General features: G+C 37.5%; 1 protein-coding gene across 1 annotated transcript in view; it reads left to right on the forward strand.

The window, feature by feature from the left end:
- PRKCH (protein kinase C eta) overlaps positions 1-4129 on the forward strand; it is a 286419-nt gene extending 282290 nt beyond the window's left edge. The window contains exons 13-14 of the mRNA XM_001377520.5: positions 626-769; positions 2911-4129. Of these exons, the coding sequence (XP_001377557.2) occupies positions 626-769; positions 2911-3057 (291 nt within the window). The 3' untranslated portion in view covers positions 3058-4129. The remainder of the gene's footprint in view (positions 1-625; positions 770-2910) is intronic.
- The last annotated feature ends 22373 nt before the right edge of the window (positions 4130-26502 follow it).

A 26502-nucleotide genomic window follows, 5' to 3' on the forward strand; every position in this document is an offset into this window, starting at 1 on the left:
ATAATAACTGATTTCAGGGTCATTAAATCCAGAATCCCAAATGGAGAGTCTTATAAGATGCTTTCTACCTAAAACTATAGTATCTTTCTTTTAAAGGGCCAGGGGGGACAACTTGGCTTTCCTGACATCCAAAATACTCTATTTTTTTTCCAAGTTTTTTACAACTGACTTGTTCTACACAAAACAGAGACCTGTTTGATTACATCACAGTAGGGAAAAGAAAAGCAAGTATTTCACTTTTCTCAGAAGAGTAGCTGACTATTCCAAAAAGGAGCTCTATCCCAAATGACACTCCCATCTGGAGCAACAATGTGAGAGAAAGGCAATCTTTATAAAGAGTTTCTCTTCTTAGAAATGAAAAAAAAAAGTTCACAGAATTGAGAACTCAACAGTCCAACTTTCTTTTAGTTTTATGGTAACTCAGACCACCTGAAATGGAAACGTTGAGGACTATAAATATACATCTTTGTTCTATTCCAGTGTATAATGCAGATGGAAAATGCAACCAGCCAAATAAGAACCACCAGAAGGATTCCAATACACCTTTCTGCCATTGCCAAATATTTCTGTCTTATGACACACTGAGTATATATAAACTGACCTCCCTTCTCTCTCTCTGTTTTAGTTCATGACCAAGAACCCCAACATGCGGTTGGGAAGTGTGACTCAAGGTGGTGAGCATACCATCTTGAGACATCCATTCTTTAAAGAAATTGACTGGATCCAGCTGAACCAACGCCAACTAGAACCACCCTTCAGACCCAGAATTGTAAGTGTCCAAAAGAAATAAAAAAGATTCTCTTTGTCTATTAATTAAAGCCTCAAAATATCCTGCAGAAATCCCATGAGTAGAATCCTCCGGTCTAGCTAACCCTTTGCAGGGTAACCATAACACCTAAGGCTACTGTTCTATTGCTTGGTGACTCCAAATGTCCAAGTCATTTAGGCTTTATGGTTTGTACATGCTTTCTTTTTGCCTTTTTTCATGTTCTTCATACAACTCAACCTCAAATCTCCTTGAGTTCTGCTTGTCCTGAGCTTCTCCCAGATCCAAAACTCACATACATCCCAAAGGTTTCTTTGGTTTAAAGAATGAATAATTTCTTCTTGGTATTAGAATTCCCTTGAGTTTCTCAACAATCAAAGGCTCAGTAGCTTTCTAAAGTCTCTGTTGAAAAGAGAAAAAAATATTCAACTTTGTTATCTTCAACTGAACTCTGGCTTTTTAAATTAGATCACATTTTAAACTAGAGAACTCAGGCACTAGTATCTAAGAAAGTGCTCTATTATTGACATCTCTGTTGATACTATACTTGGTGCCCCATGCATAGCTGTTTGAGGTGAAACTCTCAGAGATGCAGCTATTAAATGTGTGGAAAGCTCAGCAGCTGGCAGGGTGAGGAAGAGGGAAGCAAGGCATAAGACAGCACTGAGGCTTGGGGGACTAGAAAACAAGAGAGAAAAAAAATGGTAGCATTCTACACAGAGGGTATCGAAAACTCTAACACCACCTCTGTGTAGTTTGAAATCTTTCCAAAGATATAACATATTCAGCTAGTTTCATCTCTAGTTGCTTGATGTGCTACAGATCAGGAATCTGGCAAAGAAAATCTCAATATCTTTTTTTCCATTTACTGTGAAGAGCCACCAAGAAGGTTCCTAAAATGTGTATGTAACACCATGGCATAGTGAGTAGAAAGCCAGCCTCACGTTCAGAATGTCCCGTGTTCAAATCCTGCCTTTGGAAAGTCATTTAACCTCTCTCATGCTCTAGACAACTCCGTAAGAGTCAACAGTGCTCATCTGGGAGCTAGAGTCAAGAAGACTTGGGATTGAGTCCATTCATTGACACCTAAAATTTGTGACTCTAGGAAAGTCACTTAACCTCTCTATGCCTGTTTCATCATCTGTAAAATGGGAATAATAATAGTACCTATCACCCAGGATTATTATGGGGGTCAAGAGAGATAATATTTGTAAAGGAGTATTTAACACAATGAGTGGCACCTAGTATTATTAGCTTTACTGGTAGAGAAATTTCCTCCCTGAGAGTTCCTTACATCTGTGAAATCACAAGTCTGCACATGCACACAGTTAAGCTTCAAATGACTATAAACTATAATCATGATTACACAGTGATCAGGATATGGCATAATTTGTCTGGCCAATTAATAAGACTTCAGGTAATTATTTCCTACCCTTGTTAACCTTACAATGAAGGCTTTCTACAATTAACATTAATTAATTTCCTATTTTGTATCTTTGCTGTCCTAAACACTGAGAGATGCACAATTTTAAAAACAAAGTCCCTCTCCTTATGTTAATATGGCATTCATTATTGTTGTTTGTTTTGAAGAAATAATTTAGAGGTTTAAGAATTAAGCAAAGGGGTGGATGGTGGTGGGTAGCTCAGTGGATTGAGAGCCAAGCCTAGAGATGGGAGGTCCTGGGTTCAAATCTGGCCTCAGATACTTCCTAACTGCATGACCCTGGGCAAGTCACTTAACCCCCATTGCCTAGCCCTTGTGGCTCTTCTGCCTTGGAACCAATACACTGTATTGATTCTAAGATGGAAGGGAAGTTTTAAAAGAAAGAATTAAGCACAGGCTTGGACGATTTGATCTTATGCTCAACTTTCTTAACCTCAGTGTCAAATACTGGCCTACTCAGCCAGATTTTCTTGGGATTAGTAACTTAATGGATTTGGAATTATTGAAAATACAAAGTTCTGTAGCAATGCTGAAAAGTATTCTTATTATTAATCCTAATTATGTGCTAGCCTAATAATAAAATTGTCAAATAAGAGCTGTAACGTCATCCTCTGAAATGTCTGGGATGTGCCCAGACATACAAGATGATTCAAGTCTCTGGTTTATAAAATCTCATCTCTGTTCTCTTTTTGTTTCACAGAAATCCCGAGAGGATGTCAGTAATTTTGATCCTGACTTTATAAGAGAAGAGCCAGTTTTAACTCCGATTGATGAGGGACATCTTCCTATGATTAACCAGGAAGAATTTAGAAACTTTTCCTATGTTTCTCCAGAACTGCAATCATAGCCTTAAGGGAAAAGATGTAAAAGATGACAGATTTTTCCAGGAATTTCCTTCTTAAGAAATATTTAGCCATAGCCTTATTTTATAGCTATTACCTTAATGTGAAGAATGTACAGAAGAAGAAGAAGAAAAAAGGACACTGAGGAATGTGTGCAGCACTGTCTATGACGTCAAATCTGTATAGCACTGGAATGACTGTGGTACTCATTTAAACAGATGATGCAGAAATCAGACTAAGCTCTGAAGAACTGGGCTCAGGAATAGAGTGCCCAAGGGAAATAAGCAATAACAAAAAGGAAGGAGCAAGACCTACAAAGAGCATGAGCTGAGTATCTTAGCATTTCTGAGCCAAACAGACATTTTACATTGAGATGGCAGTGGCAAAACAACCTGGCACTGCCTGCATTTCAGACCAATGGAATCAGCACCAGGTGGCAACTTGGGAAAATTCAGGGAGAAATTAAAAAAAAAAAGGCTCTTACCTGCTGATGAAGAATTTGATGCTCTTCTCTTCCAATGGACTAAATGGCTTTCTTTCTGACTACAGAGCTACCATGTAAAATACTTTACTGTGCTGAAGTATAGCAAATAAAAGCAAAAACCCAATGAAGCAACAAAGAGGAAACAAACACTTCACCCTTATTACTGTACTAGCGAAAACAAGGTTCTATTAATTGTTCTATTTGTGAAATATGAGATTTTTGTCTGCATTCTATGAAATGCCTTTAAATGAATAATGCATTCTTATCCTGAATCCAGCTTTGTTTGCATGCCCACTCTTTGCCCCTGGAAGGATCGGGCTCTCTTCAAAATAGGACAAGCATTAGGGAAGGGAGCTCAGCTTTGGCAGGTGCATGCAAACAAAGAAATTAGTCTACTTACCTGGCTGTAAAAACATGTTTGTGTCCACGAGTGAGGGTGGATTATGTGTGCAATGGACCGACCTATACTGTTAGTGCTACTTATTCGTTTGTTGTTTATTTAAATTATAGTTTCAGAGGAGATCTTGAGATGTGCATTCAGACTAAATAGGCCATTACCGTTTAAATAAAGAGATGCTGGAAATATTTGTGAGGACAATGTCTGTTAAACTTGGATCTTTTCTCACTATTTTGAAACGTAATCAAGCCCTGGTCATTGCCCTTCTCACACTTAATGAATTCTTCACTGGGAAATGAGCTTCCTGGCAGGCTAGATAATAATTATGCCTTATATACAGGTAGAGTTTTGAAGATTTGAAATGTGTATTGTCTAATCATTCCCATTATTTCAATTCAATCCCACAAATATCCTGTGAGTTAAGGGAGGTAAATGCTCCTTCCCAAATATTTATTGAGTTCCTAAGATGCTTGAGCTATAGCCTCATTTAACAAATAAGGAAACTGAGGTTCATTCATTCAACAAGCCCTTTATTAGAACACATTTGTAGTTCATAAACCTATGTTCAAATTCTAATTAAAATTTAATGCATTAAATTATAGTTATATGTGACATATAATTATATAATCAATTTTAATTAGTTTAATTCAGTTAATACCTAATATTTGTGTGACCTTGGACAAATCACTTAATTTCTTTGACTTCAATAAGTTTGGAGAGAAGAATAAAGGGCAATGTTCTACATGTCCTCTGAGATGCCTTTCATCTCTTTCATCTTTCATTCTCAGACCCTACCTTAAGGCTGAGAATACCTGGGATCCAGTCCTGCCTCGGAGATATACTGGATGTGGGACCCTACTTGAGTCTCACTCTGCTTCACACTGGGTCCTGTGTTCCAGGACTCTCTTTCTTGAGAGAGTCTTCTAAGAACCTAAACCAGCCTTCTAGGAGAAACTAAGAGTTTATGGTAAGAAGTAATCGGTATAAGAAATGCACTCATCTGAGAGTTCCCTATAGTGTTGAAAGTCCCAACACTGTCATCATGAAGTTTTATCCTCTAGGCTCAGTCCTTTACCACCCTAATATCACAAAGCGATGAAAAATCCAAAAGAAAGAATTTCCATTTGTTGTTCCAAAGGGCCTCCACTTCTATTTTAGTCATCAGTTTAAATTATTTTTTAAGTTATAGATCTTTTTGGTGGGGGGTAAGGGAATAATAACCTATTATAGTTTTAATGCTCTTTCCTTATAGGGGAGTCTTATGGGTCACATGGCTAGTAAATGATAGGAACTGGATAAGAATTAAAGTCTTCCAAGACCTAGTAAAATGCTTTTTTCCATTATCCTGTACTATCTTGGGCTTCTTACAATGCCTCTATTGTCATAGGATTTTGTTGATGTGGGACTATCCTCACCAATGTGGACTGCAACCTCTCCAGGCTTTGGTAGATGGTTTCCTGTATTGTGGATGAAGAGATTAAACACCTAATGGGCAAGCTGGTGATAAACCTTTCTATACTCTCATCAGTTGCTCTACAAATGACAGGCATTGCCGGGTCCATACATAACGCATTTATAGCTTGGTGGGAAGTATTGGCACTTAAAATCTGCTGGTATAACCTTCAAGAAGTGATCATTATTGTGAACCTCCCTTGAAGGTTAAGAATGGAGCCTATCCAGCACAATAAGGGGAAATAGAGCCTTGTGGAATCCCAAGCCTAGAATTTTGATTTGCTTTTTTTATGGTGGTTCAAAGCTGGGTCTCTATCCTCTGTGCAGATAATGAAATTGAATGTACATGGATCCATAAGTAATCAATAATGTCAAGTTGATATAAGAAGACTTCTATATACGATCACTGCAGTATTAAGTGTCTGAGAAAGGATCTGAACTCACATCTTCATGACTCAACATCCATTGATTTATCCACTGTGTGTGTTGATGCCTCTGGTAATATATATGGAACTTCTCAGGCTTTAGCAGCTTGATATCTGGATTTATGCATCCATAGAATTTCAGGCATCAAACCGAAGGTCTTTTCCAATTCTGGAACTAACCTTCAATCATCCTTGTATAGTTGTCTTCTGGGATGAGTTAACAAGAGAACAAACCATTTGTTTTGTTTTTAACAAGATTGGTTGTTTTTTTCATGCTCTTAAAGAATGAAGGAACACAACATCTTTTATTTGTAGAATAAGAAGGAAGAGGAAACTGTTGATTCTCCTTTTCCATGGAAAGGTTATTTACTTGTAATCATTTCTCCATGATCTGGCTTCCCAAGTTAGAATGTTCAGACTAAGCCTAACCAACAGCAACAGCATGGAGTAGTAGGTGTCTTACTGTGACCCAGCCAGTCAAGAGATGCTGAGTCAGCCACAGCTGGCCAGCTTCCCTGGCCCTAGTTAACAGTACTTTCATGATGAAATTGCAATGATTACTCACCCAGGGCCATTTCAGCCATGGAATCTAACAACACCCTGCATAACCTTTTCTTCCTCTTCTACCACTTTTTCTCCCTTCCTTCTCCATCTTCTAATTCATTTCATTACTGGCTAACTAGCTTACACAATGTAGTAGAGTTGTTAGAATAGTTACAAAGCATTTTACCTAGGTTTGTGTCTAAAGACAGATTACTGTAAAACTGGCTAAGATGTCTTAGAACATCACAAAGAGCAGCAAACATTAGGGAAAAAATAAAAGCAGCAGTGAGACAAAGCTTTGTTTGTTAGCTCCTATTTTTGGATATTGTATGAGATCTGGTTTGTATATGAAAACCCTGGAATTTCTAGCATCTGAAAGAAACTGAACCTTGTGTGAGTTGATGCAGTCAGGGCATGAACTTCTGAAAAGGAAGTAAAGAAGAGGCTCATGAAGATCGGATTGTGCTTGGAAGGGGCTTGAAGAAATTATAAAGATGTGATATTTTCCAGGTCTTTTCCCTTTCTCAAATGGAGAAGACTCCAAGTCATACTGTAGTTTTAAGGGAAAGATCACTAGAAATGGAGCCAAGAAACCCAAGATTCAAATCCTGACTCAGTGGTCAAACAAATCACTTAAGCTCCCTGGATTTTAATTTCTCCATCCTTAAAAATGGTATTATTATAGCAAATCTTGTTGTTAGTAAAGCACTTTGTAAATGCTAAAGTACTCTATAGATGTAAGTACTGGTGATTATCACTATGCTGAGCCACCACCACCACACCAATCAGTCCCACTCCCCACCTTTTGACAAATGAGACGCAAACAAGAAAAAACATGTAGCCTGCTTTGTAAGCTGCATTTTATAGCATTATTAGCTAAGTGGCCAAGAACACCACCCTTTTATCATTTTTTAATTTAACTGGATGCAAGCTGCTTTGAAAATATTCCAGCAGAGCATTTGGCTTTGACTGTTCCCTGTAAAAAAGCTTTGTGTCATATTTATTTCCAGCTTTTGATTCACACCCAATTGTTTAATGTGGTAGTATTGATTTAAACAAAATAGACAGTAATTCTCATTGCCTCTGGCTTTGCTTCAAACTGGGTCCCTGTAACCTATTTCTACAAGGCCTGAGGATAAAGATTAGATAAGCCCAAGGTCTGTGCCAGTGTTTGATAGGTAGAAGTCAGCTCTTCTAACTGGACCATTATATTCTCTTCCTTTGTTGACTTTGAACCGTTTCTATAGATTCTATTCTGCCTCTATCACACACAGATATACATACATACAGTGTAGTCATTTCTTTTTTCTCCTAACTCATTTCAGTCCAATCAAAATATGCCTTTCTCTCTTCCTTCCTTCCTTCCTTTCTTTCTTTTTCTTTCTTTCTTTCTCTTTCTTTTTCTTCTTTTCCTTCTTTTCTTCCTTCCTTCCTTCCTTCCTTCCTTCCTTCCTTCCTTCCTTCCTTCCTTCCTTCCTTCCTTTCTTCCTTCCTTCCTTCTCCAAGTCACCTCCTTTTTAAAGGCCAGTTACTCAACCAAGATGATCAGATTCCTTCAGATGTTGTGGGTAAGAATAACCATTGTTTCCCCTGAAAATAATGACCATGTTGTTCATGCTTTGGTAGGAGACTAAAAAGATTTATATGTGGACAGGCCCCAAAGTTCCAGGCACTTTCCCATTGTTTCCCTGTCTTCCCCAGTGTTACCCTTTCCTGATCAGATAGGGAATACCTATGAGAATCTTCCAGACCTACCCCAGCCTTGAAGTTTGACAACCTCCAGTGAATACATGTGAAGTTAACTTTTGCAGTATCTATGCACAGACTGCAAAGTCTGAGGCTACCAGATCTGAGGCTGCTGTGGCTTTCTGGAGGCTGAAAACATGGCAGGTGCTTAATTATTGTTGATTGATGCTTAAGAGAAAAAGGATTCTTTTCCCTTAGCTATAAGACTGGGATCAGGGGTTCTTAACCTGGAATTCATGAACTTGTTTAATATTTGGATACCTTCATCTTTAATTGGTTTTTTAAATTCTATGTATTCTATTTTATAAATTTAAGAACATTAAGAACATCTGAAAAGAGTCCATAAATGACTACCAAAAGGGATCTGTGACAAAATAATAATAACTTAGCATTTATATAGCACTTACTATATGTCAGGCACTGTGCTAAGCACTTCATAATTATTATTTCATTTGATCCTGCAAGATAGATGCAATTACGATCCCCATTTTACAGATTAGGAAATTGAGACAAACAGAGATTAAATGACTTGCCCAACCTCACACTGCTAGTATATCTGAGGCTAAACTTGAACTAAGCCAGGTCCAGGTCCAGCCCTCTGTGCCATCTTGCTGTCCCAACACATACAAAAAAGGTTGAGAACTCCTGTGCTAAACAGAGCTGCCAAGAGAAGCAGGAAGAACTTCTTTTTTTGAGATTTCAAAGACTCTTCCCTAGATAACCTGATAAGAAACCTTATTTGGTGAATGGAGTAGGTAAGCAGCCTCCATTGGTGAATTATGATCACATCAAGAATCCACCAAAACTCTCATTTGTCATCATATCTATTCTATCTATATTTATCTCAGAAAAAAAGAAGGAAAAGCTAAGAATCGATTAGGGATTATTTTATAAGGGATATATATATATAAAATATATATTTTATAAGGACCCTTAGTCCCTTATTTCTGAAAAAAAAAAACTATTTTTATGAGATATCTTTGGCTTTCCTTTTCAAATCCATCCAGAATAGCAGTTTGAAGGGTTCAAGGAAGCATCTTTGTCATATATAAGACACAAACAAAAAGAAGGGTTCCAGCTCTTCTCTCTCAGTTGATAATCCAATTAAGGCAATACGGCAATCTCCCTTCACTTTCCTGCTGACTTAGATCAGCATCCCAACTAACCACATGATTCCAGGGCCAAACAAATCAAAGGCCAGTGAGAGGAGCATTGATTTAAGAATGTTTGGCAAATTATTCAACCCTTGTCCCTTTCCTCATACCCCAATTGGTTCCCCCAGGCTCGTGGTCAGGTGGAACCCATTCTGTTTAGTTCTTATGACTGAATGTAAAGGTTGTTCTAGGGTTATATTCTTAAATAGAGAGCAGAAACAGCATGAGTGAATTCTCAGTTCTCCAAGAGGCAAATCAAGGCTACATTAGTAGTGTTGTGTCTGCTGCCTCATACATTTGAATGCTCAGGAATGTGGAGTTTGGGTAATTTTCAGACTTGATCTGCAGGAAAAATTGGGACACAAAAGTATCATTGTAACAGCTTTGGCTCAGCTTTGGGAAAAGACCATTCATCTACACACCCAGGGCATTTCAGTTCCAGAAAGAGGCATGTGATCCATCAGATGCCAGCCCTTTCCCTGTAAGCTTCCAAAAAAAAAATGCCTTTCTGCCTTCTTCCTGCAGTTTCTAAAGGAAAGAGAATCTTTTACCTGCCCACTTTCTGATGATCTGACTGTTAGGAGCCTAAAATCTGGAGCCTTAAGATTTGGACCTGAAGACCCTTGAAGGGGTTGTCTAGTCCAGTCCCCTGCCCTTGGGAAGATTTGCCCTGAATTTCTTGTTGCTATTGCAGTGGAGTGAAGTGGAAAGTGGTTAAGAGAAATGACACGTTTCCAACACTAAAATGGAATGTTTGGGAAGGAAATCATATGTGTAGATTTTTCATTCTTCTCATTTAGAAGATCATTAGCCAGTTTTTATGTCCTTGTCTGATGTTCAAGGCAAAAACCTCAAGGGATGCGCAGGTAGAATATTCACAGGAACTTGAAAACCACTGCAGAATAATCCGACACCCTAAGGGACAATTGTTGGCTGTTTCAGAGCTACTAAGGATTTATAACCTAAAGATTTCTATCTACTTGAGGTCCCACTACATAGATCAAACCCCAAGAAGCTACTGACAGTAAGAAAAGACCCACCTGTTTAAAATAACGTTTTCAGCACCATTATTTCTGATCATCAAAAAGCTGGAAACAAAAGATGTGCTCAATGATTGGGAACATGACTGAACAAATTATATAGCAATGTTTAAGTAATGTTTAGAGAATAGGTGCACATCATCATGATTCCAAAGAGTACTGTCACAAGTTAAGAAATGGATTCTAATTTTACTAAGATCTAGATAGACCACTTCAGTGCAGTGGATAATGGCAGAACTGAATCAGGAAGACTCATTTTCCCCGAGTTCAAATCTGGTCTCAGACACTTTGTGTAACCCTAGACAAGACATTGAACCCCATGTCCCTCAGTTTCCTCATTGTAAAATGAGCTAGAGAAGGAAATGGCAGATCAGTCCCGTATCTTTGTCAAGAAAACCCTTAATTAGATCTTGAAGAATTGATGCAACTGAAACAACTGAATAACAACAAAGTAGCACTTTGAGATTTGCAAAGTGCTTTCCATCTGTTATATCATTTTTTCCTCATAATGACCCTCCCTGGAAAGTAGGGACTATTATTATCCACATTTTGCAGAAGGAAACTGAGGCTGGCAGAGGCTAAGTAACTCCAAAATCACATAGCTAATAAATATGTCAGTCAACATTTGAACTCAGGTCTTCCTTCCTACAAATCAAGCATTCTACCTTACTGTGTCACCTAGAGCAACATAGAGATACTTGTGTGATTGTTATATAGTGAAGAAAGCAAAGTCAAAATACAATATGCATGATGATTATAGCAATTTAGTCAGTATAGAAAGGTCGTGAACTCCAGTTAAATACAAAAACCATGGTTAGCACCAGGATATCAGTCACAGAATTCCTCATTTCAGGAAGCAAACTATTGGCAGGAAGTCTGCTGTGGGGATGGATATTTAGGCATTTATGTCAAAATGTATACAACACATGTACAATATGCATCAATACATTTTTAAAGCCCCTACAGACTTGCAGATATCTATCTATCTATCTATCTATCTATCTATCTATCTATCTATCTATCTATCTATCAATCATATTGAGAGCTACCTGACTATTGAAGTAGGAAGATGACTGTCTTGATTTAAGCTCTATCCTCTACTTAGAACCAATGTCTTTATTTTAGTCATGTAATCTAACAACATTAAAAGATTTAGGAGGAAAAATTCTTTTCTTAGGCTAGTTATCTTCCATATGTACTCTTAAAAAAACAAATTGAATTGAAAATAATAATATCTTTCTCTCCGAATTTCCCCCTTTACAAAACTTACAAGACTTATTGGGTTGTACATGCAAGCCAATCAACCCTTCAATTTTCTTGCCATAAAATAAATATGGTGAATCAGGGTGATCGTGATAAAGGAGACAAAGTGAATACTATGTTGGATTTTAAGTCAGAAAAAAATGAGTTCAAATCCTACTGCTAATATACTTAGTATTTCTGTGACCATAAGCCAGTCTTAACTTTCATTTATGCTCAATTTCCTTATCTGTAAAACTGGAATGATAAAATGTATAATGCAGAGGTTCTTCGCCTGGAGTACACAGACCCTTATCAGTCCATGGATACATTTTCAGGGATCTGTGAGCTTGGATGGGAGAAAAAAATTACAACTATATGTCTATTAATCTCTAATTGAAATTTAGCATTTCCTTCAATTATGACGTTAAAAAGACAGTATTCTGAAAAGTGGGTTCATGAGTTTCATTGGACTCCAAAAGGCATCAATGACCAAAAAAAAAGGTGAAAAAACATTTGTAAGATCTAGAATGTAGCCAAGCCTATTTACAGCTGAAGTAGAATTAAGGAATGTTTGGATGGAAAGAGATTGAAGAATTGGGGGTTTGAGAAACATCTAAGTAAATATTAAAGTCTCTTAGTATAAGGCCATAAGTTGGGAGGAGGAGGAGATAGTGAATCAGGTGCTTAAATCCTTGAGAAAGGAGAGAATATGGCCTGGGGATACGTATTCTACAGCTGCAATAATTTAAATAGGGTAGAAAATTTTGAATGAGTGAACCACAAAGGAGGAAATGTTGCTAAGTGATGGAGGTAAAGGTAAAGGACATGTTATAGGCACAAAGAGGATTTTGGTAAAGGGGGAGCGAGGGAAGGTGCAGCCATTGATACATCGAATATCTAGAGATGCAATGTTATCAGCATGCATCCAACTCTCAGAGGGTCAGTAGATTGGAGAAGTCTGACAAAGAAGTCCAGGACAAAAGGGAGTTTGTTCTCTATGGAACAGGAGCTCCAGAGGGCACAGTGGAAATGGTGATCAGAGTTGGAGGGAGATATAGGTTGGGTAGAGGATAGAGATGAGAAAAATGGAATGGGCATTGGGGTAGTTTGTTCCTATGTGGCTAATAATTTATTAATATAGGGCTAGGAAGAGAAACATCAGCAACAATGGGGGAAGGCAGGAGTTGACGGGTGATCAGTTCATCATCTCTTGGAGTATCAGAGACCGCTAGGCTACAGGTGCTTCTGCTCCTCCAGGGTGGTGGGAAAAGGGTTGGGAGATGATATACAAATAATATCTATAGTACCTACTACTTCCATGGACTTATTTTAAGGTTTAAGTTGTCACAACCTGATCTCAACCTGGTCCCTGTCATTACAACCATAATATACATTATTCTTCTTCACATTCTACATCCAGCTAATTGGTTATACATGGCACACTATCACACCATCTCCATTTCTATGCCTTTTATATTTTGGCTCCAATGCACTCTATCAATTAGAATCTTTACTTTCCTTTAAACTCATCTTAAACACTACCCTCTCCATGAGATCTTTCTGCCCCAATCCCAGCTGAGGGTGTTCTTCCAATAGCCTTTATATAGTTATGTATGTACATACGGTCGCCTCCAATATGACACAAGCTTCTTGAGAGCAAGAATTATTTCATGGTTTGTATTTCTATTCCCAGTATCTGGAACAATACTTAGAACATAGTAGGATTGGGGCACCTAGGTGGCAAAGTGGATAGAGAATTGGATCTAGAGTCAGGAAGATTCCTCTTTCTTAGTTCAAATTTGGTCTTGGATACTTATTAGCTATGAAACTCTAAGCAAGTAACTTAACCGTATTTGCCTCTGTTTTCTCATATTTTAAAAGCTGGAAAAGGAAATGGCAAAGAATTCCAGGATCTTTGCCAAGAAAACCCCAAAAAGGATCATAAAGAGTCAGGTATGATTGAAAAATGACTGAACAACAATAACAACTGGGATTAACAAATGCATGTTTGACAAACTGAGATAAGGTTTGTAATGCACTTTGCAGAAATGTTAAATGTTTGCCCAGTTTACCTGATTTCTCTCTCTCTCTCTCTCTCTCTCTCTCTCCCCCTTTCTCTCTCTCTCTCTCTCTCTCTCTCTCTCTCTCTCTCTCTCTCTCTCTCTCTTCTCTTTCTCATTTGAACACCACTGGCCTACATTTAATCTGAGTCATTGGAGAATAAACTCTTTCAGAAATATTAGTAGAAGACTAGGAGAAGAGTGACTAAAATTGAGCCTGATGAGGTGAGTCAAGTGTGAACCATAGGACTTTTTATTCAACCAACAACCCTTTGATAATTTATATACCTCCTCAGCTTGACATGCTCTGAGTTTAATGGGTTCTTTTCTTTCCAAGGCTGGGGACCCAGATGACTCCTTAGAAGACACACTCATGTGACTCTTTCTGTATTCATTGTCCTTGGAAAACATGAATCCTCATGGCACACAGCTAGGTAAATATAGAAATGTTTTGCAATTCTCCAGGAAAAAGAAAGGCAGAGGTTCTAAGGAATTATTAACATGGAGTCCACAGACTTCTCCCTCCCTCTCTTCCCAGGGTAAATTTCAAGGTATCTTTAAATTTGGGTGGAAAAAAAGTACATTTTTGTTTCAGTATAATTTTTCTCTTTTGTAATATTATGTACCTTATTTTATGAATTTAAAAAAAAACATTATTCTGAGAAGAGGACCATAAGCTTTGCCTGACTGCCAAAGGAAGTGCCACGACACAAGAGCTGCTGGGTCAAGAACCACTGGGTTAAAGAATTTGCTCAATATTATGCAAAGACTTTATAGGCTTACTTTGTCATCACCTCTAAATCCATTGAAAGAGATCTAGTCCCATGTGTGAAAAGCACAGGAATAGGAATGATTAGTTGATGATTTTGGTCAGGAAAGCTAGTTTTGGAGAGTACTTAGTAAACCATTATGTTTTGGGGTTGGAATAAAGGAAAAAGGTTCAAAGAGAAGGCACTCAGGCAGGATGGCCCCAGTATTTCAATACCCTGAAAGACCTGGTTACATTAGCCTGCCTTCCTTCTTTCCATTTGTATATTCAATAATTATAGACCATTATTTCCTTCTTTAAATTTTATTAATCTGTAAATCAGGGATCCTTAACCCATTTTGTGAGATGGATCAAAACCTATAAATTTTTTTTTTAATTTTTAAACATTATTTTATTTGGTCGTTTTCATACATTATTCATTGGAAACAAAGATCATTTTCTTTTCCTCCCCCCACCCCCCGCCTTTCCCTCTCCCATAGCCGACGCATGATTCCACTGGTTATCACATGTGTTCTTGACTCGAATCCATTTCCCAGTTGTTGGAATTTGCATTATAGTGTTCATTTAGAGTCTCTCCTCAGTCTTATCTCCTCCAACCCTGTAGTCAAGCAGTTGCTTTTCATCGGTGTTTTTACTCCCACAGTTTATCCTCTGCTTGTGGGTAGTATTTTTTAGATCCCTGCAGATTTGGAGACATCCATCACCTTCGATTGTACCACAATGTATCAGTCTCTGTGTACAATGTTCTCCTGGTTCTGTTCCTCTTGCTCTGCATCACTTCCTGGAGGTTGTTCCAGTCTCCATGGAATTCCTCCACTTTATTATTCCTTTTGGCACAATAGTGTTCCATCACCAACATATACCACAATTTGTTCAGCCATTCTCCAATTGAAGGGCATCCCCTCATTTTCCAATTTTTGGCCACCACAAAGAGCGCAGCTATGAATATTTTTGTACAAGTCTTTTTGTCCATTATCTCTTTGGGGTACAGACCCAGCAGTGCTATGGCTGGATCAAAGGGCAGACATTCTTTTGTCGCCCTTTGGGCATAGTTCCAAAGTGCCCTCCAGAATGGTTGGATCAATTCACAACTCCACCAGCAATGAATTAATGTCCCCACTTTGCCACATCCCCTCCAGCATTCATTACTTTCCATAACTGTCATGTTAGCCAATCTGCTAGGTGTGAGGTGATACCTCAGAGTTGTTTTGATTTGCATCTCTCTGATTATAAGAGATGTAGAGCACTTTTCATGTGCTTATTAATAGTTTTGATTTCTTTGGCTGCGAACTGCCTGTTCATGTCCCTTGCCCATTTGTCAATTGGAGAATGGCTTGATTTTTTGTACAGTTGATTTAGTTCTTTATAAATTTGAGTAATTAAACCTTTGTCAGAGGTTTTTATGAAGATTGTTTCCCAATTTGTTGCTACCCTTCTGATTTTGGTTACATTGGTTTTGTTTGTACAAAAACTTTTTAATTTGATGTAATCCAGATTATTTATTTTGCATTTTGTAACTCTTTCTAATTATTGCTTGGTTTTGAAGTATTTCCCTTCCCAAAGGTCTGACATGTATACTATTCTGTGTTCACCTAATTTTCTTATAGTTTCCTTCTTTATGTTCAAGTCATTCACCCATTTTGAATTTATTTTGGTGTAGGGTGTGAGGTGTTGATCTAAGCCTAATCTTTCCCACACTGTCCTCCAATTTTCCCAGCAGTTTTTATGAAATAGTGGATTTTTGTCCCAAAAGCTGGGATCTTTGGGTTTGTCATATACTGTCTTGCTGAGGTTGCTTGCCCCCAGTCTATTCCACTGATCCTCCTTTCTGTCTCTTAGCCAGTACCAAATTGTTTTGATGACCGCTGCTTTGTAATATAGTCTGAGATCTGGGACTGCAAGGCCCCCTTCCTTTGTATTTTTTTTCATTATTTCCCTGGATATCCTTGATCTTTTGTTCTTCCAAATGAACTTTGTTATGGTTTTTTCTAAATCAGTAAAAAAAATTTTTGGAAGTTCCATGGGTATGGCACTAAATAGATAGATGAGTTTGGGTAGGATGGTCATTTTTATTATATTGGCTCTTCCTACCCATGAGCAGTTAATGTTCTTCCAATTGTTCAAGTCTATTTTTAGTTGTGTGGAAAGTGTTTTGTAGTTGTGTTCGTATAGATCCTGTGTTTGTCTCGGGAGATAGATTCCGAAGTATTTTATATTGTCTAAGGTATGAATGGGATTTCTCTTTCTAGTTCTTGCTGCTGAGCTGTGTTGGAATTATATAGAAATGCTGATGACTTATGTGGGTTTATTTTGTATCCTGCAACTTTGCTAAAGTTGTTGATTATTTCGATTAGCTTTTTGGTTGAATCTCTAGGATTCTTTAAGTAGACCATCATGTCATCTGCAAAGAGCGATAATTTGGTCTCCTCCTTGCCTCTTTTAATGCCTTCAATTTCTTTTTCTTCTCTAATTGCTACTGCTAGTGTTTCTAATACAATGTCAAATAATAGAGGTGATAATGGGCATCCTTGTTTCACTCCTGATCTTAATGGGAATGGATTTAGTTTATCCCCATTGCAGATGATATTAACTGATGGTTTTAGATATATACTGTTTATTATTTTTAGGAATGACCCTTCTATTCCTATGCTTTCTAGTGTTTTTAGTAGGAATGGGTGTTGTATTTTATCAAAGGCTTTTTCTGCATCTATTGAGATAATCATGTGGTTCTTGTTGGTTTGCTTGTTGATGTGGTCAATTATGTGGATAGTTTTCCTAATATTGAACCAGCCCTGCATCCCTTGTATAAATCCTACTTGATCATGGTGGATGACCCTTCTGATCACTTGCTGGAGTCTTTTTGCTAGTATCCTATTTAAGATTTTTGCATCTATATTCATTAGGGAGATTGGTCTATAATTTTCTTTCTCTGTTTTTGGCCTGCCTGGTTTTGGAATTAGTACCATGTTTATGTCATAAAAGGAGTTTGGTAGAACTCCCTCTTTGCTTATTATGTCAAATAGTTTGTATAGTATTGGGATTAACTGTTCTCTGAATGTTTGATAGAATTCACTGAATCCATCAGGCCCTGGGGATTTTTTCTTAGGAAGTTCTTTGATGGTCTGTTGGATTTCTTTTTCTGATATGGGATTATTTAAGAAAACTATTTCTTCTTCTGTTAGTCTAGGCAATTTATATTTTTGTAAATATTCATCCATATCACCTAGGTTGTTATATTTATTGCCATATAGTTGGGCAAAGTAGTTTTTAATGATTGCCTTAATTTCCTCTTCATTGGAGGTGAGATCCCCCTTTTCATCCTTGATGCTGTTAATTTGCCTTTCTTCTTTCCTTTTTTAATTAGATTAACCAGTACTTTGTCTATTTTGTCTGTTTTTTCAAAGTGCCAGCTTCTAGTCTTGTTTATTAGCTTAATAGTACTGTCACTTTCTATTTTATTAATTTCTCCCTTAATTTTTAGGATCTCTAGTATGGTTTTCTTCTGGGGGTTTTTAATTTGTTCATTCTCAAGTTTTTTGATTTGCATTTCCAATTCCTTGGTCTCTGTCCTCCCTAATTTGTTAATATATGCACTCAGGGATATGAATTTTCCTCTAAGTACTGCCTTGGCTGCATCCCATAAGGTTTGAAAGCATGTTTCGCCGTTGTCATTTTCTTCAACGAAATTGTTAATTGTTTCTATGATTTCTTCTCTAACTATCCGATTTTGGAGTATCATGTTATTTCATTTCCAATTAATTTTTGATTTGGGTCTCCATGTACCCTTGCCGATCAATATTTTTTATTGCCTTGTGATCTGAAAAGGCTGCAGTTATTATTTCTGCTTTTCTGCATTTGAGTGCCATGTTTCTATGACCTAGTGTATGATCTATTTTTGTGAATGTGCCATGTGGTGCTGAAAAGAAGGTGTATTCTTTTTTGTCCCTATTTATTTTTCTCCATATGTCTATTAACTCTAATTTTTCTAAGATTTCATTCACCTCTTTTGCCTCTTTCTTGTTTATTTTTTGGTTTGATTTATCTAAATTTGATAGTGATTGGCTCAACTCTCCCACTAATATGGTTTTACTGTCTATTTCCTCCTTCAATTCTCCTAGTTTCTCCATTAAAAATTTGGATGCTATACCATTTGGTGCATACATGTTGATTTCCTCATTGTCTATACTCCCTTTTAGCAGAATATATTTACCTTCCCTATCCCTTTTGATCAGGTCTATTTGTGCTTTGGCTTTGTCAGATATCATGATTGCAACTCCTGGCTTCTTTCTATCAGTTGAGGCCCAAAAGGTCTTACTCCAACTTTTAATTCTAACCTTGTGAGTGTCAACCCGTCTCATATGTGTTTCTTGAAGACAACATATGGTAGGGTTTGGGATTCTAATCCAATCTGCTATTTGTCTACATTTTATGGGTGAGTTCATCCCATTCATGTTCAAAGTTATGATTGTTATTTGTGGATTTGCTGGCATTTTGATATCTTCCCCTAGTTCTGACCTTTCTTCTTTAACTTTCTCCTTTTGAACCAGTGATTTACTTTAGGTCAGTCCCCTTAGTCCTCTCCCTTGAGATGCTTCCCTTTCTAGCCCCTCCGTTTTTATGCTCCCTTCCCCTCCCCCCTCTCCTTCCCTCCCTTTTTATACTCTTTCCCTCCTCCCCCTCCTTAATTTCCCTTTCTTTCTTGCCCTAATGGATAAGATAGAATTCAGGATCCCACTGGATCTAGATGTTCTTCCCTCTCAGATTTGCTTTCACTGAGAGTAAGGTTTAAGTAATTCCACTTCACGCTCTCTTCCTCTCCTCATATGAGAGTTCTTCCCCTCCCCTTCCCATGTGTATCTTTATATGGGAAAGATTATTCTATTGAGTCTCCCCCCCTATTTCTTGAAGTTAATCTTAGTATTATCGATGGTTCCCCCCTCCCTTTTCCTTTCTTTGCCCCCACTTTCCCCAAATCTTCTTAATGCCCCAATCTTTCCCTATGCATGTTTCTTCTAACTACTCTTATGATGCTACAATTTATGAGAGTTACACAAAACATTTTCCCCACATATTAATATATATAATTTGATGTAAATGTAGTCCTTATAGAAGAGAGTTTGGCTTAAAGAAAAAGATAAGATTCATCTCCTTTTCCCTTTCTTTCATGTTTACCTTTTCATGTTACTCTTGCTTTCTGTGCTTGGATATCGAACTTTCCACAGAGCTCTGGTCTTTTCTTAGCAAATGCTTGGAAATCTTCTATTTTGTTGAATGCCCATACTTTCCCCTGGAAGTATATAGTCAGTTTTGCTGGGTAGTTGATTCTTGGTTGGAGACCCAGCTCTCTTGCCTTTCTAAATATCGTGTTCCATGCTTTGCGGTCTCTTAGTGTGTTAGCCGCTAAGTCGTGTGTGATCTTTATGGGAGCCCCCTTATATCTGAAACTCCTCTTCTTGGCTTCTTGTAGGATTTTCTCCTTTTCTTGGAAGCTCTTGAATTTGGCAATTACATTCCTAGGGGTTGTCTTTTGGGGATTTAGTATAGAAGGTGTTCTATGAATCCTTTCTATTTCTATTTTGCCCCCTTGCTCCAGAACGTGAGGGCAATTTTCTTTTATAATCTCCTGTAGAATAATATCGAGTTTATTGTTTATCTCTGGTTTTTCTGGGAGACCGATAATTCAGAGGTTTTCTCTTCTCCCTCTGTTTTCAAGATCTGTGACCTTCTCAGTGAGATATTTTATGTTTTCTTCTAATTCATTAATTTTTGGGGTTTGCTTTATTGATTCTTGCTGTTTTATCATCTCACTTTCTTCGAGGTGCTTAATTCTGGTCGTTAGGGACTGGTTTTGCTTTTCAGCCTTGTCTGCCCTTCTATTGGATGCTTCGAGTTCTTTTTCCAATTAAGCAGTCTTATCTGTCAGACTGCTGATCTCTTTTTCCCATTTTTCTTTCCAGAAGGTTTCCATCTTTTGGATAAGTTCTAGTTTGAGATCTTCCAGAGTTTTTTGATAGTTTCCATTTTGGGAGGCATTTTCTGATTTTTTTGGGATTTCCTCCTCATTCTCTTCTTTTCCTTGGGTACTTCTACCATAAAAGTTTTCAATAGTTACTTTTTTCCCTTTCTTCCTGGAGGCTTGATTTTGGGCCATGTGAGCCATCCCTTTGGTGGTTTTATTCCCCTTTCCTTTTTGGTCTGGAGTCTAGGTTATATGGGCTGTTTTTCTGTGAATTTAGGTTGCTTCAGACTAGTTCTTCCCAGACTCTGAGGTTTCTTAGAGCGCTGGGTCCCTGATCATAGCCACACTGCGCAGGTGTTCAGCTTGGCCCAGATAATCAACGTGTGGTCCGCCCCTGGTGTTTAGCTCCATGGAGATGTTCAGCGCAGCCTCCCCAAGTACAGCTCCGCTGACCGCCGTAATCAGTGCCGGATTTTCCAGTGAAACAGCCCTGAGATGTTTTTTCCTGGCAGTCCCCAGATCCCAGGGACCCTGGAGTGCCCCCCCCCAAGACAGAGACGTTCCCCACTCACTCGCTGTCCCAGTGAGCGCTCTGGTAGGTCACTCTGATTTGGTGGGGGAGGTGGGGTGGGGGAAGGGCGGCTCAGTTCACTTTTTTGTGCAAGCTTTTCCTCCTTATTATAGTGTGGAAATGTTCAAGCCCCACGTACCTTCGCCTCTGTGGAGTACTGGGAGTACTGAGGTGTCCTTCTGTTCCTCCAAAGGTGATTTTTATGCTCCTTTGATGTAGTCTATTTCGTTCGGTGCTGGGGAGAGGAAGCGTGTGGCCTCTAGATTGCAGCCATGATTACCCGGAAATCCAAAACCTATAAATTTTGTCTCAGGGCAATGTTTTTAAATATTATCACAATGTATTAAAAGCAGGATCATGGACCCAAGTCAAGAACTGAACTAAAGAGCAAGTTCTCCTGCTGACCATCAAAGATAATGACATCTGACTTTCAAAGACACTCACTGACTTTCCCTAATTACATGTAGTAATGGACCTAGAAATGAAATTCCCTTCTGTTTCCCCTGAAAATAACAGAACCATAGATTTGGAGTTGGAAGTTATCTTGGAGGTAATTTAGGCCATCTCATCATTTTATTGATGAACTGAAGTCCAGAAAGAAGTAACATGTTTAAGATCACCTAGATATTTCTTAATTTATTTTTCTTATGTTTTCTTTTCTTCTCATCTACCAGAGGTTTCTTAGCACTGACTCAGCTCTCCTAAAGTATTATATAATACTTGGAATCTGAGTTTAGATATTGGTTTTATTCTTACTAACTAGAGACTTGGGATGTTATTTATCTTTTTTGTATCTGATTTCTCATCAATACTATTAGAATAAAAATATCTAGGTACCATCTACTTTCAGAGAAAGCATACAAGAAACCATAAAGTGTTATACATAGGTTGGTTAATATTGTAAAAATATTACTGACTCCTCAAGCTCTATAAAGTATTCAACTTAATACACAAGTGGTAATCATAACTGAATGTGAATGGAATGAACTCATCCATAAAATAAAAGCAAATAACAGAGTGGATTAGAAACTAAAATCCTACCATATGTTGTCGACAAGAAACACACATGAGGCAGTTCAACGCTCACAGGGTAAGAGTCAAAGGCTTGAGCAAAATCTTTTGGGCTTCAACTGAGGAAAAGAAGGCAGGAGGTGCAATCATGATATCTGACAAAGCCAAAGTAAAAAGAGATCTTATTAAAATAGATAGGGAAGGTAATTACATCTTGATAAAAGGCAGTATAGACAATGAGGAAATGTCAGTAATCAACATGTATGCGCCAAATGGTATTGCATCCAAATTTCTAAAGGAGAAACTTGTGGACTTGAAGGAGGAAATATACTATACTAGCGGGAGACCTGAATCTTCCTCAATCAGATCTACATAAATCAAACCAAAAAGTAAATAAGAAAGAGGTAAGAGATGTGAATGAAATCTTAGAAAAATTAGAACTAATAGATATATGGAGAAAAATAAATAGGCACAAAAAGGAATGCACCTTCTTTTCAGCAGCACATGGTACATTCACAGAGATTGACCATGTAGTAGGGCATAAAAACATGGCAAGCAAGTGCAAGAGAGCAGAAATAATAAATGTAGTCTTTTCAGATCATAATGCAATAAAAATAATAATTAGTAAGGGTACCTGGAGAGGAAAATCAAAAATAAATTGGAAATTATATAATATGATACTCCAAAACCAGTTAGTTAAAGAAAAAATCATAGAAACAATAATTTCATTGAAGAAAATGACAATGATGAGACATATTTTCAAAATCTATGGGATGCAGCCAAAGAAGTACTCAGGGGGAAATTTATATCCTTGAGTTCATATATTAACAAATTAGGGAGGGCAGAGGTCAATGAATTGGACATGCAAATCAAAAAACTTGAAAGTGAACAAATTAAAAATCCCCAGAAGAAAATTAAATTAGAGATCCTAAAAATTAAAGGAGAAATTAATTAAAATCAAAAGTAAAAGAACTATTGAATCAATGATAAGACTAGAAGTTGGTATTTTGGAGGAAAAATAAAACAAATTAAATAGACTGGTCAAGCTAATTAAAAAAAGGAAAGAAGAAAACCAAATTAGCAGTGTCAAAGATGAAAAGGGAGACCTCACCTCTAATGAAGAGAAAATTAAGGCAATCATTAAAAAGTATTTTGTCGAATTATATGGCAATAAATATGGCAATATAGGTGATATGAATGAATATTTACAAAAATATAAATTGCCTAGATTAAGAGAAGAAGAAATAGAATGCTTAAATAATCCAATATCAGAATAAGAAATTGAACAAGCCATCAAAGAAATCCCTAAGAGTAAGTAACCCAAAAAGATATAATCTAACCAAAGAAGGTGTAAACTAAAGAGTGGGCAGTCCTGGAGAAAAGTGTCTGCTGTGATTGGTAGACATGAAACTTAGGGGAGGTGACACAAGTTAAAAAAAGATCTTTAAAAAGAGGATCCAAGGCCAAAAGAAGAGATACTCGATTTGAGAGTCAAGTTCGATTGAGGATTCTCTGACTCAGAGTTGGACTGGAGGAACTGGACCCCTGGAGGAACTCATGCAGGAGACCTCACACTGCTTTCCCTTTTAGAAGGTCACCATTGGTGAGTGAAAGGCTGACTTAGTGACCCTGCCTTAAGAAAGGTCCATCTTCTTGAGAAATTTGTCCCCTGGCTGGGGTTATAAATTCTAACTGGTATTAGAGGAAGCCAGAGCTTGTTTTCTCTCTCTGTCTCTCTCTCTGTCTCTCTCTGTCTCTCTCTGTCTCTCTCTCTCTCTGTCACTTTCTCTTTCTCTCTCTCTCCCCTTTTCTCTCTTCCTTAATATCTTCCCTCTATTGTAAATAAACTACCATAAATTACATTTTACTTTAGTAATTCATTTTGGGATTTAGAAATTAAATCCCTAGAGACTACCTAATTAATAAATTTCAGACAACCACAATTAAAAATTAACATATGGGCTTTACAATATTTTTGTTCAGTATGGTTATAGGGGAAAGGTAATAGAATATATCTAATAGTTAAAACACAGTAGATTAAAATGATTCAGTGTAACAGAATAGTATTGATCAGATTAATATATGAACTTAAAACCAACCAAATTAGATCATAAACAAAATAATCAGCAAAATACAAAAAACAGAGACTTTCATTTTTAAAAATGGAGGCTGAAAAGGCTTAAAATTTCACCTCCAGAATCTTTAAAGTTTCTTTCTTTATCCATTCAGATTCCTTTTGTCAGAACTGTGGAATTTCCCATAGCGAGGGAGAACGTGGGTTTGAGGAATCTCAAACAGGATGAATCTTAGAGACTGTGCAGGCCCAAATGGCAATTGGTTGTAGGGAGAGGAATTTCTTCCCTGAATCTCAGGCAAGGTAAGTGAAAGGATATGTGCATTCATGAATGGTAGAAGCTGTTCAAAATAGGCAAGGTACTGTTCTTTCATAGAGTACACCATGCTTGCAATTTACTTCCTGTTTGGAAGAGTAAAAACTTCTTCCCTTCCCTCCACTGAGGTAAAACACTAGGAAGCAGTTTGTTTCCCCAATCACATGGAGATGGTGTTATGAGGCTAATTGTTGCCTAAGGAAAATACACCCAGGTTTTTACTAGCTAGTTTTTGTTTCTGAAGACACAGCAGCAGCTACCACCAACCCAACAGGACCAACAACAGCAGTTGGGGTTGGGGGCCAGAGATCAGGAGGAGAAGTGTTTGGGATCAAGAAGATCAGGAGAAGATTTCTGGGACAACCCAGGAGACTGGATTTCCAGCAGTAGCAAGAGCAAGAGCAAGAAACAGGCAACTGGGATTTAGCAGACATAACAAACAGGATCGCGGGCAGTAATGCCAGAGGTAGCAGTGAGAAACTGACAAACATGGGCTCAAGCAGATGAACAAATGCCCCATGTTGGGGCAGTTGGGAGAGAGACTGGGCAAAAAGTAGGGAAAGAAAAAGGCAGTAGCTCCATAGAGAGTTCAGAGTTCTGTTGGGGTTTTCAAGGGTGGGTGGATGGGGTGAGTGAAAATCCTTGGCAGGAGAAATGAGGCTTAAAATTTTTTATCTAGGCTATCTTAAAATAATTGAGAATTCCTTCTCCAAGTGGTTGCCATCAATGTAAAATTTAAAACGAATGTACAATAATAAAAATATTATATTTTAAGGGATTTATTAATGATCATTAGAAATAAAGGAATAAAAGAGATACAAAATAAAGACCACATGCCAATGGCTGATCATTTGGTTCAAAATGCCCACCTTACCACCACCAACCTCACTATCATCAATCGAAAGAGTGGCCGAGACCCTCCCTGTCCTTGCCTAATATCCCCTGTCTACAGAAAGTACATAGTTACAAGAAGTCGGTGGGCTCCCAGGAAATGTAGTTATTTTTTAGGGTAACAGATTTTTAATTATACAGGGAGAATCAGTGGAATAGACTTGTGGTAAGTGACCTCAGAAAGACAGTCTATTATAAACTCAAAGATCCCAGCTTTTAGGGACAAAAATCCACTATTTGACAAAAACTGTGCTGGAAAAATTGGGAAACAGTATGGGAGAGATTAGGTTTAGATCAACATCTCACACACTACACCAAGATGAACTCAGAATGGGTGAATGACTTGATTATAAAGAAGGAAACTATAAATAAATTAGAAAAAAATTCTAAGTAAAAGAAAATAAACCTCTAACAGGTCCTTGAATCAAGGACCACATTGAATTGATTTATGTAGTTATGCACCAGTCGATAGCCAGGACTACAGAAAGTTTGCCACACTATAAAAGACAGAAACAGGACTAAATTTATGGTAGCCAGGTAGGAGCCAAATTGAGATACTTGGTAGAATGTGGAACAAGGAAGACCTACCTTTGACATATGTCCAAACAGACACAACCCCAAATCCCAAACAAGTTCAAATCCTCTTGTCTTAGCTCAAAATTACATCAATCCCACTGGGATTTGTCTCTTTGACTTTGTGCTCAATTAGCACTATGCAGTTTAGCTTTGTGCTTCTTTGGCACTGTGCAATGGCTCTTTTTGTATTCCCTGCTCCTGGAATCAGACAGAATCATTAAGCAAAGTCCAATAATTTTTTTAAACAATCAATGGTATCATTTTTATAGTGTAAGGCCTTTGGGGGTATGCATTCATATTATAGCAAATGTATTTTAAACTTATATAATAAAAAAATTAAAAAATATACTTATATTACTGCAAAATCAAAAAAGTTAATGAAAAATTTCTCAATACTGGTGGCATGTGATTAAAATACAAAAAGGAGAGAAAAATTGAAATACTATATTGCACATGCAAGCAAAAACAATAAAAAAGTTTTAAAAATCAAAAATATATAGCTTATGATAATTGACATACTATCAGCTAAGAAAAGGTAGAATACAAAGGTTTCTCACCCAAATATGAGATCCATTTCCTTTTTAACTTGGCCATGATCCACTGTGTGAGTGCAAATGATTTTTACAAAGTAACAGTTTTAATAAAGAACAGTAGTACAACAGGTAATGCACATTCAAGAAATATAAAAATCCCCAAAGTTATAATGGCCCATTTAATGACAACAGCAAACAAACCCACTA

Source organism: Monodelphis domestica, chromosome 1 (genome assembly GCF_027887165.1).
Source record: "Monodelphis domestica isolate mMonDom1 chromosome 1, mMonDom1.pri, whole genome shotgun sequence".
NCBI classification, from domain to species: Eukaryota; Metazoa; Chordata; class Mammalia; order Didelphimorphia; family Didelphidae; genus Monodelphis; species Monodelphis domestica.